General features: G+C 39.1%; 2 protein-coding genes across 3 annotated transcripts; one reads left to right on the forward strand and one right to left on the reverse strand.

Annotated features, from left to right (window-relative positions):
- Nucleotides 1-368: 368 nt before the first annotated feature.
- LOC137737187 (transcriptional repressor ILP1-like) lies at nucleotides 369-6,289 on the reverse strand. 2 transcript variants are annotated; one of them, XR_011068820.1, is made up of 7 exons: nucleotides 4,897-6,289; nucleotides 4,309-4,476; nucleotides 2,771-3,447; nucleotides 2,382-2,664; nucleotides 1,876-2,165; nucleotides 946-1,232; nucleotides 369-516 (listed from the first exon to the last, which is right to left on the reverse strand). XR_011068820.1 is itself a non-coding variant. In XM_068476590.1 (6 exons), exons 1-6 carry the CDS (start codon nucleotides 6,073-6,075, stop codon nucleotides 1,040-1,042), a joined length of 2,790 nt encoding a protein of 929 aa, XP_068332691.1. In that variant the 5' UTR covers nucleotides 6,076-6,289; the 3' UTR covers nucleotides 574-1,039. The 2 variants fall into 2 exon arrangements, 1 of the variants encoding a protein (XP_068332691.1); XM_068476590.1 differs by lacking the exon at nucleotides 369-516 and having other exon boundaries at nucleotides 574-1,232.
- Nucleotides 6,290-8,132: 1,843 nt separating this feature from the next.
- Nucleotides 8,133-11,563, forward strand: LOC137737552 (SUPPRESSOR OF GAMMA RESPONSE 1-like). The gene is made up of 6 exons (XM_068477070.1): nucleotides 8,133-8,291; nucleotides 9,363-9,504; nucleotides 9,692-9,878; nucleotides 9,958-10,454; nucleotides 10,731-11,207; nucleotides 11,313-11,563. Exons 1-6 carry the CDS (start codon nucleotides 8,284-8,286, stop codon nucleotides 11,364-11,366), a joined length of 1,365 nt encoding a protein of 454 aa, XP_068333171.1. The 5' UTR covers nucleotides 8,133-8,283; the 3' UTR covers nucleotides 11,367-11,563.
- The last annotated feature ends 3,163 nt before the right edge of the window (nucleotides 11,564-14,726 follow it).

Genomic DNA, 14,726 nt, shown 5'->3' on the forward strand with positions numbered 1-14,726 from the left:
TAGTGGAGTTCTGTGAAAAGTATTTTATGTTTTTATCTCTATAAGTAAAGCTCTCTTATTAAGACATGTCGGTCTTAATATTATGGGTGAGTAGGTATGATTAAGAATAAAACGTTAATGTGGTTTATGGAAGAGTAGGTGCGATTAAGAATGCTTCAACACAATATTAATTAGCAGACACCACCAACTTCCCAATGTCCCCCTTTTGAACCACTTCCAAAGGGAGGCAGATTGTCTGCCCTACTGTTTGGGTGCCATTCCCATCCTTTCTTATTTTGTGCGGTCACGGTTAAATCACATCAACATTTTATATTAATTTTTTTTATAAAAATAATAAGACAGAAAACAATAGGAATATAAAATCCGTCTGACCACAGAGCCATTGCGACCGCTGTCTCACCATCCAATGTCAGCGAGCATATGGATCATGGATGTATCATCGACTACCGACACATCGCCATCCGTATTATTGGTATCAATGCGTCGAATCATCGCCTATGTGACTTTTTGCATAAACTGTGGCAGACATGGTAGGATCGTAAATTTGTCTGAAACTTTGGTAGCATTTTGCTATTGCATCAGGGTAAAGGCAGAAGATTCCCAAAAGTTACATAAGAACAACAGGCATTGGAATCGAAAACTACGTAAAACCTATCCTATAACGATCACATATCGCTTCGCCGAAAAAATTCACATCCAAATTTCTCATAGGTAGGAGGAAGAAAATAAATAAGAACCTAGTGTTTTTCTTCTTTTTTTTCATAAGAAACCTAACTCCTAGAGCTCATGCCACAAAGCACATCTCCCCCATTGCGTAAACTAAAGCAAAAGGGACAAAGACAGAATTATCTTCTTAGACTTTGTGATGACCCGTTCTTTTGTTTCATATATCATGTCCAGCGACAACGCAAGCGGAAGAGAGATATTTGGGTCAGAGATTTGCACCTTGCGTTTGTTTAAAGTGAGTCGCCAGAAAATGTAGCTGCAACCTTTGACATTTTTTTGTGCTTCTCTCGAAAATCTTCAGGCTTCTAACGATTCACAATGTCTCCTTAAGATTGAATGTCCTTGCTATGTCCCTAGCCTTGTCATACTGGTTCAGATCAACCAGCATTTTCTTTAATCTACGGGCAAGTCCACCAGTTTCACTTTGTGTCACACCAAGCGAATGCTTCTTCTCCAGAGTCCTACCCAACGAGAGCACATAATCCACCAGCGATTGCAACTTACGGCTGCACAATAGTTATTTCTTTAGGCAAATGAATAAGAGCATTGAACATGCAGTTAAAGGCAGTTTATGTACACGAATGTATAATTTTCATTTTATAACTCATGTATTGGTTAATATATTTAAAACTGAAGGTAAAAATTAAAACGACGAAAAAAGGAAACTGAAAGGAAGGAAAAATTATGCAACAAAAAGAGCACAAGGCCTCAGCATTTTAAGCTGACATAATACTCACAAATTACAATTAGACTTGGCAGTTCCTGCTCTTTTAAGTAAAGAAGTTTGCTATGTTTTAAAGGGAATGTAAAGCCGGTTTATGATAAAAATAATGTCCAACTCAACATGATGTTCAAGCCATGTATCTGCAATGAAAGGTTTATAATGTAATAGCATCAAATTGTACAAAGTTCAGTACCCTGTAAAGGTATGGATGACCTTGGACAAGATGAGGAAGGTGAAGAATGGAAAGAAAGGAGAAGGCTAAAACTCTTGCCAATTTGAAGCACCATATTAGTTGGGTCAAAGCATCACATCGTCTACATCATTAATTGAACTCAAAAATCCATCACAGGCATAGGACACAAACATGCACACATCAAATAAGCACACTCACGCATGGAAGTAATCTGTCTTAGTTGAAGCACTACCTGCGGTCCCCTGTGAGGTTTGAACCTGCCCACACCCCAGATAGAGAAGCAACAATCCTTTCAGTTCTTGTAACAGCATCATGCACATTTGCGGCAATGCTTCGAACATGAGGTAGAACTTTACCACACAACAGCTCCTCAATGGCAAGCTTCTCTAGAATGGGAGAAGCAAGGATTTCCTTCCACAAGCAGATATTTTTCATCAAACGAACAGACATACCGAATCGATATGCTGCCAGCCGTGCCGCATCTGGCACTGCTGTCAATACAAGCGGGCTCCATGTCGGGACCTATACAGTGGAAATGATCAAAATTAATTTCTTGGTTCATAGTTTCTCCGACTTAGAATCTAGAGTTGACAGGTAGGTAAGGAAAATATAAATTAGATAGCATAAACACATCACTTTTATAAAATGTACATGCTTAATGCATCAATGTTTAAAACACACATGCATATGCCTGATTAAATGTCTTAAAGCTTTAGTTTGATAATTCAAAAGTTGTACCGTAAGATTAGTGACAGCATCAGCCAGACGGGTGCGAATAGCACCTAATAAATCTGCAAGAGCCTCACTAGAAGGTGGAACGTAATCTGTTACCAAACTTGTGGCAGCAACTGCATTCTCTGTCTCTCGCATACTGAGAATGTTCCAACAGTAAACAACTTGGTGATGCAAAATGGGTAAAGCAACCTTTTCCACCAGATCAGGGACAAGGTTAGCATCAGCATCATCTGATGCCAAATCATTTCCATCCTCCAGTAAACCATAGTCCATTAACAATGAATGCCTGAACAGAAGAAAAGAATATTTAATATAAGGATGCAAGTAAGCAAGCAGCACTACTTCTGTGTGTGGTTCAGTGTTCTTTCTAGAGGGTGTGAAATGAAAAGTACCAGTTCATGTTTAGAAAATCTGTTTTATCACGGAGGGGGTCCCACTTCAAAAGCTCCAGCCGCACATAGGGAGAGAAAATAGTAGGAACACTTAAAGACATATAAGCATCACGGTAGCTTGATGCATACTCTCCCTTCCAGTCTTCAAACCTTTCTTTGACCACTGAAAGTTGAGAATATTCCTCTGCTGCATCATCGAATACTTTACCTGCAGTGTCGAGCACCAACTGGCGGTGTTTATGGTATACTTGACTCTCACTGTCACTCTCATCAGTGCTTGATTCTCCTTCTATTGTTCGATGGGAACTGTCCACATCCATGGATGACAGTCTCTTAGAGTCGTACCGTACTTTCCTGCGTTGTCGAGCCTCATACCTCCCTTTCATATCCATACGTTTCTTAAGGTTCATATCTCTACCAAATTCGTCTAACTTCACTGGTAGATTTGTTTGTTCTCTCAAAGCAGCAGATGCCGCTTGTGCTGCACTTTTAGCAGCTGCAATTACTTCAGCACTGCTACCTTCTTTACTGAAGATAGACATTGCTGCTTTTACAGCTGCTTCTACTTCCATCATTTCATCATCATCAGCACTTCTCCTCTCCAAAGTAGATGACGCACGTTGTTCATGAACTTTCTGCATTTCTGCTTCAAGCTCTTCTATATAGGGAGCTTTAACCTGAAAATGAAGAATTACAGGAATAGATAAGTTCAGATCAACATGATATGTTGTCCTTACCAGGATTGAAAAAAATGGATCAAGTAGATACTAGAAGTCATATGCCACATCTCAAATATATGTTTATTTCGAAAATGAAGTAAACCGTCAAACACAGTAAGCAAAAGCCAACAGAATATCAATGGTAACCAATGTTGAGTTAGAGGCCTTCATTCTATACAGTCTTCATGTCCTTCGTTGGTAATCTATGGGTAGAAGGCCTTTTACCTGCTATGGTTAGCAATCCACAACGAGAACCCTGTTAGAGTTCAAATGTGGTTGCTACAGTGGAATATTCATCAATCATTTATGTGGTTGCCTAACTTTGATTGAATTTCCAAGGATAAACAAATTGCTATCTGCTAATATGGGAAGGACCACTGCCAGTTTCCCTTTCAAGAAGAATTGTTAACTTTGTCGACCATTTTTCTTAGAGAAAAAGGTGTTAGGGGAAAAACGGACAAGTCTAAATTTTTATACAAGAACAAGAAACTAGAGATTAATCCCTTTGATATTAACAATGGGGAGTTATGGCCATTTCGAATTCCTCCTACAGTAGCCCACTTTTCGGCAACAAGTCCTCAGTAAGAGAGTGAATTATAATGTGTATCATATGCAAATGTAATGAAGAGTCAATGATTCATCTATGCTGCCAGTTTAGCTTGAAACTCAGGTGCATTGCATTCTGCCGGAACTTAATGTCCTTGGTTCTACCACAATTCTAAATGAAATGCCCTCCAGTTGGCATTCCATATTGGTAAGCAGGCAAAAGAAAACTTTGGGGAGCAAATGCAAACCATATTGTATTTTACGATAACATACCTGCAAAAAGTCACATATGGAAGAGACAAAATCGCGAAGCTTTTGCATGAACTGGTACTTCTCATCAGCAGCAGACAGAGACTTCTCGAGAGCAGTAATATTCAACAGCGAGGCAGACAAATTTTCATCAGTCTTAGTCAGTGACAACATGGTTCTGCCATGACTTGCCTGAGAGATCAAAACATATTTTGAGTACATGGTTATCATATGAATATGCTATAAAGGCAGATAAAATACAACGCAGATATATCATGTCAGTAATGAGCTCCCTGAGATTGATAGAGTTTTTATTTCCAAACGTATGGCTCATTTATTCAACTATGTATTCTCTGGTTTACATTTGTTCTTATTGTCAAATGCATTAATGCCACAAAATCTGTTGGAAAGTAACACAATCAAAATGTTATTCTATCTATGCATTAAAACCATAGCTAGTGAACTAAAGTTAAGACCAACATACACGACCACATTACTAAAAGCCAATATGTCACTCAATTATTATCCTATGATACCTAGAAATGCTTTACCTCCAACATTGATAGATTTCGATATAAAATTCAACTTGACCAGAAGAACAGCAATTCATACCTTAAGCTTCATGAAATTTTCTTCCAAAGCTTTCCTAGCAATGTCCGCCTGCGCCTTTATGGACATCACATTCGAACCTTGTGATGCTCCAATTGCCCCTCCTATACTTGGCCCAACAGGCACACTCTGTGCCAAACTATAACCCGTCACTGCAGAGTAGGTAGCCTTTGGCTGGGGCACACTAGGAACCGCAGGAGCGCTAGTACTGACCACCCCGTCATCCACCCTCTTTCCCAACCCTTTCCTAAACTGCTCTTCTTCCCAAATCTTCTCTTCCTCATCCTCTTCATCACCATCTTCGACACTTTCCTGCCTCAATCCAGCATCCACTGCCCTATCATCAACATCCTCAAAGACCCCCTTTTTAGAACCGTCCATCTTATCCCCAAACATTGCAATTCTGCCTCGAAACTCTGGTTCCTCATCACTCAATCCTTCCGCAGCGCCATGATTACTCCCTGAATCCAATGAGATAAAATCCGGGGCTGCTGCCCTCGATTTCCTCAGCCGTTCCCTCTTTGCCCGAATTGCATCGATGGTGGCTTGATCAGGAAACAAACCAGGTGAGCTCTTGCCCTTGTCAATTCCCATCGAGGCCAATCGGGCCTCCGCATCGTCCTTTTCCCTATTAAACAAACTACCCCTTTCCTTCTCATGCTTCTCGTCGGAATCGGAGTCCAACTCCCGGGCTTTTCTCAGCGTATCGGAGATTGAGTCCGTGGGTTTGACAAGGCCCTTCAGAACAATGGTGGGCTCGGAGGAAGGTCGGGAGCTGGCTAGGGTTCGCGTGTTCTTCTGCAGCTCACGGAGCGCTTCTTTCGTGTAGGTACCTGCTTGTGGCTGAACGTTGGACGGCACGGAAGTGGACGCGGAAGACGAATGAGCGAGACGGTCTTTGAGAGCCGTCAACTTATGAGCTGAAGAAGGCTTGCCGGGACGGGAGGAGGGCTTCTCGCGTTTGGAAGAAGAGGCGGAGCGGGACGGGGCGGCTGCGTTTTCTTCGTCGTCAACGAAGCTGAGAAGCTTCGGGGCTTGGTTCTGTGGCTTCTTGGGCTTTGACGAGGAGGCGGAAGAGGGTTTTGATGAGGATTTAACTGCGGTTGTGGTGTCATTTGCGTCGTCGTTTTGATCGTCGCCGTCGTCGGCGCGGCGGCGGAAGTTTCTGGATCTGCTGCTCATGGTGGCGGTGGCGGGTTTAGGGATTGCAGCATTCACTACTGCCCTGGTCTGGTCATTCTGCAGGAACTGAGATCCTCTCCGGATGCTTCTCTCGGGATCTGATGGAATCAATCAATCGTCACCGTTCACACCGGATCGTGCGGTTAGAAATCTCTTCCACTTCTTTTTCCGTTTTTTTTTTTCGCAAAACGCGATGCATCTCTTGCTCTCCTTTTTTTTTTTTTTTTTTTTTCTGTTCATTATCATTTCGCAGAACAAATCTCTTACAATAAAATTTGTTTAAGAAACAATGCCCGCGGTTTCAAATTTCAAAAAGCAATAGATTTAAAAAATTAAAAATGAAATAAATTGTAATTTTTTTTTTGGATAGGAAGGGAACAAATATATTAAAGAGAAAAGCCCATAGAGCAACCTCATGGCTGGTTTGGTATTGCTGTGCTTTGAAAAAAAATTGATTCTGCTGTGCTGTGAGAATAAGCAGCTGTGAAATAAAGCAGTAGAGTGTTTGGTAAACTTTTTTGTAAAAGTGCTTTTGAAAAAAAAAAAAGCAGTATTAGAATGTTTGGTAAACTTTTATGTAAAACAGATGTGAAAAAAAACCGGTTTTTCAAAGCTAGGTTTTGCAGCTTCTTGTTTTTGGCTTTTTTTCATCCAAAACTGTGAAAAAAAGCTGAAGCTGAGTGTTTACCAAACACAAAAACAGCTCCCAGCTTTTTTTGATAGCAGCTTTTTTCAGAATTACCTCAGTACCAAACCAGGTCTAAGTACAGTCAAATAGAAAAGCTGGACGAGCCGCCGTCAGAATAGATCTATCCCAAACATGAAAATTATTTACCGAAAAATCAACACTCGTGATAGCATCCGTCAGGAAATTAGCCTCTCTGAAAACATGCATCCAGCTAATGTCCTCAAAGAAGCACGCCAGCCTACGAATGTCATCAAGGATGGTCTTCAGTCGCCAGGGAGCATTAAAGACACCGCAGATACACTCAATAACTAGTTTAGAGTTGCCTTCCACAATGATCCACTTAAAACCTCTCGAATTTTCCATCCAGAAACCACCGCAAAGTGCCAAACATTTCGCCACATAAATAATGTTCTGCCCAACACGACGAGCCCCAACAATGATAGGTGTTCCATTCTCATTTCTAATCACAAAACCAGAGGCAGCATGTTGATTAATCACTAAGCCATTAAAATTGAGCTTGACAAAACTAGCTGTAGAGGAGACCATCGAATGGAGTTAGGCTTCGTCTTATGCCCTCCTGAAGGACCGTCAAGCATCAAATGATTTGTTGTAAGATAATCCGTACCCATGCAGAGCATAGTTCCACACTTGTCTAGCCAAATCATAGTTAACAAAAAGGTAACTTAGACTTTCATTTTCTGAATTACAGAGAGGCAAAATAGTATGCCAAACGATCCCTAGTTTGGAGTTTACCCAAAATGAGAAAGCCAACTGAAAATTTTAACTTTATGCGGTAAGTTAAGCTTCCACATTCTTTTAAGAAGCTTACTGGAAATAACATTGATATTGGTAGAGTTCTAATTTACCATTAGTATTTAGATCCCAACAACATGAGTCACTTCGAGGGACCAAAAGTAAGGGGATGCTACAAAATTTGTTAACAACATCGACATCAACATCAACCACAAAGGATAATTGATGTCTATCCCACTGGGCATTAACAATGATCTGACTCACTCTCAAGTCTTGATCAACATTGGTGAGTTGAGCATGAGACAAGAGATTGGTAAGAAGGGAAGGAAAAACCGAGTTATGGATTCAAAAAATAAATTGTAATTAGTCCTTACTTTTTCTTAGTTTGTATAAATTAAAATAGTAAATGGAAATTAAAGTGGAGTTAAATATAAAAAATGAAACTTTAACGAAAAATTCTTGCTAATGTTTATTTTAATGAAAAACCACATTTTTACATTAAAAAAATCAATTATAATATTATTCACTTTATCTTTTATTTTATCATTTTCATTAAATTTCAAAATTTCCCAACATCTTTCTTTAGTTTTCTTTTAGTTTTCTTTTGTAAAAAAATCTGAAGTCCTTTTAGCGTCAATCGGTCTCAGCGTGGAAGCAGAGACGAAGCGGAGTGAGAGAGAGATAGAGAGAGAAAGCAAGTCTGCTACGGTCACCGAAGACGGAAGCTTTGCCTCTGAGTTGGGCTTCTTTATCGTCGCCGCTCATCCATGGCTGGGTATTTTCCGATGACTTTTATTGTAGCTTTTTTTTTTTTTTTCTTCCAATTTTTTTAGTGTATATTGATGCTCCTATAATTAAGTCATAGAATTTTCAGAGGTTTTATCGAAATTTTTTAAATTTATATGGAAATTCACGATTTTGAACTAACCCATCTGTTCATTTGATCGAATGTACCATGAAAAATTTGAACTTTGAGAAAAATGGTAGTGCTTAAGCTTTAACTAGTAGAAACTACTTTGATTTGGTTGAGCGCTATGCTGAATCTTCACTCTAGATTCATATGCTTGTTTCTTTACTTTCTACGTTTCCTTTTAAATTGCACGCATTTTCGTTGTACAAGCGATATTATGCCTTAAACTAATCTAAAGTGCGGGAGGGGGATTTCGAAGTCGGGTGCATAGGGGAGCACATCCGGTGTAGCTAATGTGGCTACGCCCACTTCTGCTTGTACCCCTTGTTATATTTAGGTGGAAAGGTTGAGATGGATTCGTATAATTGTGTAATCCACTGCCCTTTGTTCTCATCGAGTTATTAATTAGTCTGGTTTTTGTTACCATTTACAATGACTCTCCTCTGTGCGAGTGTGCTTTAAAATGCTTTATATGTTTGCATCCCTCTACCCCGAATTCGGGAGCATGAATGTCGTGATCTGTGAAGAGTGATTACGAGTGTGTTTTGGCACTAAAAGGTTTTTTCTTTGCAAGTTATCATATATTTTCTAACATTATTTTTCATTTCTCTAGTCAAATTATGCGTCATTCCATTTGTTTACATGTATACCATGATAGAAACAGTTCATAGTTTAAATCTGTTGCCGGTCGTTGTTTGATAGTTTTAGGCAATTTTTTTACTTGGTTATGTATTCTCATGGGTTAATCTTTTTAACTATGCTGTTTGTTCTCAATAATCTCTGTACTGCTGGTTATATCTTTATGTCTCTTTTCAGTGTCCTTCCAACTTAAAATATCTATTCTAATTAAGCTTGGTCAAGAGTTTAAATACTTTGCTGATCATATGTGGGAGCAGCTGATTGCTTCAAGTGTAACCATTTGTGTAATACATGCAGGCCATCATGGTTGTTTGACAAAAATAGAATTGCAACAAAAATCAGGAGTGCATCTGGAAGCTATGATTCTGTTGGAATCAAATGGCAAAGCAACCCAACTAAATCTTGTCCAAAATGCCATTATATGATTGACAATAGTGATGTAAGATTTTTGTTTTTGTTTTTTTGATCCATATGTTTGAAGTTTAACGTTTATCGATGAAAAACCATTAGGTACAGAAGCTCCGTTGGAGTATTTTTAGATGAGTTTGTTTCTGTTTGTTGGTTCATTTATTTTTAACGAAAATTGTAGAACTTTGAAAATTAGGGTGTTTGCCATCTCTTTCCAGGTTGCTCAAGAGTGGCCGGGTTTACCCAAGGGTGTAAAATTTGATCCAACTGATCAAGAGATTATATGGCACTTACTTGCAAAATCTGGTGTAGGTGATCAAAAACCCCATCCTTTTATTGATGAGTTTATTCTAACTGTTGACGACGACGAAGGAATCTGTTGTTCCCATCCTAGGAAACTACCTAGTAAGTGAGAAACATTTGTTTTGTTTTAAATCTTTGACCCTTAAATCTTTATTAATTGATTCGAAAAATTAAATTTTAGATGTTAAGCTAGATGGAAGTCCATCCCACTTCTTTCATAGAGCAATTAAGGCTTACAATACTGGAACACGAAAGCGGCGAAAGATACATGATGGTGATGGTGATGTCCGCTGGCACAAGACTGGAAGGACTAAGCCAGTGATATTGGATGGAGTACAAAAAGGGTGCAAGAAGATTATGGTTCTTTACATGAGCACGGTCAGAGGAGGAAAACCTGTGAAAACCAACTGGGTTATGCATCAATATCACCTAGGCATTGAGGAGGATGAGAAGGATGGAGAGTATGTTATATCAAAAATATATTACCAGCAGCAGGAAGCCAAGCAAGCTGATAAAACTGACCAAGATGTTCCTGAAAGTATTGATGCGGTGATCACAAAGGTAGATCCAGTCACTCCCAATTTGGTTACTCCTGAACCTCCGCGCGCTGAACAAAAGCTTGGTGATTTTGATTTGGGACTGGATACTCCTGCTCCTTCCAGAGATCCCTTTCTTCAGGTATAATTTTTTTCTTAATTTTGTTTTTAGTTTACTTCCACATTTCTACTAGCAGCACAAGAAGGCATTTTTATCTATTGTGTGACGAACGTATTCAAATTGAAGATTTAAAACTTATACTGCTTGCATTTGTTCCTGCCTTCATGGGTACTTTCTTGTACATTCCCTCCGCGTAATCTTTCATTAATATGTAGTGTAAGAATGTGGCATAAATGTGAATGATCCAAATAGATACTGATATGGGCTTATTTTTATGGCTTCTGTATCCAATTGAAGTATCGTGTGGAAGACGGTGCTGAAGATGAAGTGCATCCTGATGTTGACTCTGCTTTGGATGAAGCTCATCCCGAGGTGAACCGTGCTGAAGATGTTCGCCCTGAATCTGAAATTCCTGACGATTATGATCAACACAAGGTAGAAAACCAAGCCGATGAAGTAATTAATAACACTGAAAACATTGATCATGCTCAGGAAGATCCAAAATGGTGGGACAATGAGTCACAGAACCTTCTGGATTCGCAACAACTTGTGGAAGGGTTGTCTCTGTGTGATGAGCTCCTTCAGAGCCAATCTCCAAATAGGGGTGGGCATGAAAATGGTGAACAAGCACATGTCAAACCCCGTCTTGCTGATTACGCTAAACTAGGACCTGAGGATTTAAAGAAGGATCTAGAGGCGTGCCAAAATATTGTCCTTGATCCTGCTAATATTATGGACCTTGATACACCTCCGGATTTCCGACTCAGCCAGCTGGTAAGCCGTCTTCTCTGCGACTTTCTCTTGCTTGTTGGTGTTGACAATTTTCCTTTTTCTTGCATTTTCCATTGTGCTAACGCATTTCTGGATCGGGCATTGTAGGAATTTGGGTCACAGGAGAGTTTCCTTTCTTGGGGTGGCAAGGTGGCTGACTGAACATGGTTCGGGATTTTTGTGTTGGTTATGGTCAAATGGTGGTAAATATTTTGTAGCTACGTTTTGATTAAACTATGCCTTTTGTTAAAGAACTGCTTTTTTGTAACTGTAATTCTCTGATCGTTTGTGTTCAAACATCGATCGAACCTACTCTTTTTGCTCTCTTTTAAGCATCAAGCTAAAATGCAGTTATTTTATCTGGTTTGCTTTTGTGTCTTTGGATTCGAAAGCTTGGCATTCGAATTATAACGGATTCAACTGCATAAAACAAGTGAAAACGGAAAGGCGAGAGACGTGTGGACCATCAAATGATTGAAAACTCGATGCTTTATCAACGCCAAGGAAAACACTGATGAGTTTCACCTCTTGTAATCGAATGGGAACAGGTTGGACAATGAAAACATTCATGAACTCTCAGGGCTGCGCAGGTCATGCAAGTTGGCTTTGAAAATAGCTTGAGAGACCACTGGGCCTAGCCCCGCTGTTGAATTAAGCACTTGGAGGTAAAAGTGCTTGTTGATGAGCAGCATACTTGCTCGTGGGGAATCCAGATGGGACCTAACCTGGAAAAGCAGCTTCTACTGGTGCCCTTTTAGCATGTTGTAGGGTAAGTGACCTAGTTGGAATAGGGCACGGCACCCCTTTGTTGTATTCGCAAGACCTTGCCTAATGCTTCCCTCCCTTGGCAAATGCAATTGGTCATCTTTTTCTCTTTGATGCCTTGATGGGGCTAAAAAGTAGACAAAGAGGGCCACAGCACCCTGGCTTTTTTAGGCTCCAATGAAAGAAAAGAACTGGACAAGGAGCCCCTGAATTTTATATATCTGTCTACATGTTGTGCATGACGTTTTGTCTTTATAACATTATTAAAACACGATTTTCTTTAACGTTAACCCTATTTATGTAGGGTTTTTAGATGCAAGATTTAGCAACCTTGTTTTGTTAACAGCCAGCATAACCCAATAAATTTTTTTTTTCCAAAAAATAAAAAAATACTTATCCTAAATCGTGTATTAATTATACATAAGCAACCACCTTAATGCAAGGAGACACCATGGCCTGTGGGCCATTTTTTGGAGGATGATTTTCTTCATTTCTAATCTCTCTCCTTTTCTTCCCTCATATTTGAATAGTTACGATTAAACCACGTCAATATCTTATATTAATTTTTTAATAAATACAAAAAGACAAAAAACAAAACGTGAAAGAACAGCAAAGAATAGGATGAGAACAAGAAGGGAGAATCCTACTCCCATCCTTTTTCCAAGAATCCCAAATAATGAGAGACAACCCTAGAAAAAAAACATGACTAACTCAAGTCTTAATTCACATGAAGGAGTTGTATATGGTTTTGGGCTATTTCTATAGCAAGTACTTGTGCTCGTAGTTGGCCTTTTTGAAAAAGCGTGTATATGACTAATAAGCACTTTAAAGTTTATTATCTAAGCAATAATTTTCATTTTTTATGATTGAAAAGCGTTTTTAATCATTTCAACAGTTGTTTTAAAACATTTTGAACCAAGCTTATAATCATCGGCAAACAAGTTTGGAGAATGTCGCATCATCATGTTAATTACATGGATGATGCAACTACATCTTATCCATTAAATACTTGAACGTTGATGTCCATGTAACATTATTGGAGGGAATTGAGGAAGACAAGACACGGGATGTGGCATGTGGGGACAACGTGTGGGCCCCCTGTTTGATTAGAATAGAATCTGACGTTATGTTGGTGGGGTTGAAGATTAGGGTGGCGCACGTGGGCATTGTGAGCCTGCCGTTTTGACCCAATCGCTCTGTGTCAGGCGTGTTTTTTTTATCCAGAGTAGAATTCTCCTTTTTTACTTTGTTTTTTAATTTTTTTTTTAATATTTAAACGGTTACGATTAAACAATATTAATATTTTTTTATTAATTTTTATAGACAGATAATGACAAAAGAAAGAATCCTACTCCCCTCACTCACTCATTTTTGAGTGACAGGTGAGCTCAAAAGAATAAAAAGGCTTAAAAGCTCCGTCTTTGGAGAAAGATTGTATGCATCGAGAGATTTTACCATCATCGTGTTCCTAAAACGGCTTTAGACTCACTCCGTCATTTTGACGGGTCTAATTTTAGGGTGTGTAAGAATGATGCTCGTATTAGTGAGAGTGTATAACATGGTCAGTTCGATCAAAAGAACAAATGTTGAAACCTAATAAAACACGTCTACTATTATAATATGAACACTTTAAAACACATGATAGTGTATGATTGCGTAAAAATACTACGAACATAAAACATTACATGGAGGTAAATTTCATAGAGTAAGACGGATAGGTGACAGGCCGACAACAGGAAATTAGGTTGCACATTCAGCTCCTGTACAACTGACATTCTGGCCCACCCTTCTCTCTTCTGAAACAGAAAAACACAAAATTATATTAAATCAATCAGAATGCCACGTGTCTGCTCATTATTCATTGCCTGTATTATGGAGACAGGTGTCCACATATTACGTGGGGGTGCATTGTATTACTGTAGACTAGAGAGTACGTGTGCTTATTTTTTTTTTACCAAAAGTAGAAGCTGCCTGGACTTACTTTTAGGAAAGGGTTCATCTCTGTATCTCTTTCACCAAGTTCATATATTTGGATCATTGAAATTTGATCTAACGGTTATAAACAGGAATCCCTTAAAAGTTATAATAACTTTAATCGTTAGATCAAATTTCAATGATCCAAATAGGTAGATTTAGAGAAATGGATCAAAAAAGGATGCCTTTCCTTACTTTTAGCCCCTTCCCTTCTTCTCCCTTCAAAAGTTAAGAAGAGACAAAAGGGAATACTATTGGGGGTAGGCCCATTACGACCGTACACGTGGCACACGTGAACTTGAGTTGGATCCAATAATTGAACTGGCCCACAAAGAGAGGGAAGGGAGCTTTTGAGTTTGGGTTTTGGACCCAAACGTCAAAAAAGCTGGTTTCCCACAAGGCCATGTTTGGAAGCTCACTGAAATAATGGCTTATTGGAAGAGAAAGCTTAGGTGGAGCTGATTTTTGAGGAGCAGCTGGTGCTTGTTTGGTTGAAGACAAGAAGATCATAACAAGAGCTTATGATATTATAGTGATTAGTTATGGGCCAACTGCAATTGTTTCTTTAATTAATCATTGGCCTTCCAAAACAACCATATAGAAAAGGAATTATGACAAAGGGATTAAGGCTTAAGCGATTATTTTAAGGTTCAATTTTTGTCATCAAGTGTACTTAACCGACTTGGTCAAAGTACTAATCATGAATTTTGATGCTTCTACCTTATGCCTAAAGCACTTTTTGGACATGAAAATCTAAAAAAGCAAAAATAATTTGGGATACTG

The sequence above is a fragment of the Pyrus communis genome, chromosome 6 (assembly GCF_963583255.1).
Source record: "Pyrus communis chromosome 6, drPyrComm1.1, whole genome shotgun sequence".
NCBI lineage: Eukaryota > Viridiplantae > Streptophyta > Magnoliopsida > Rosales > Rosaceae > Pyrus > Pyrus communis.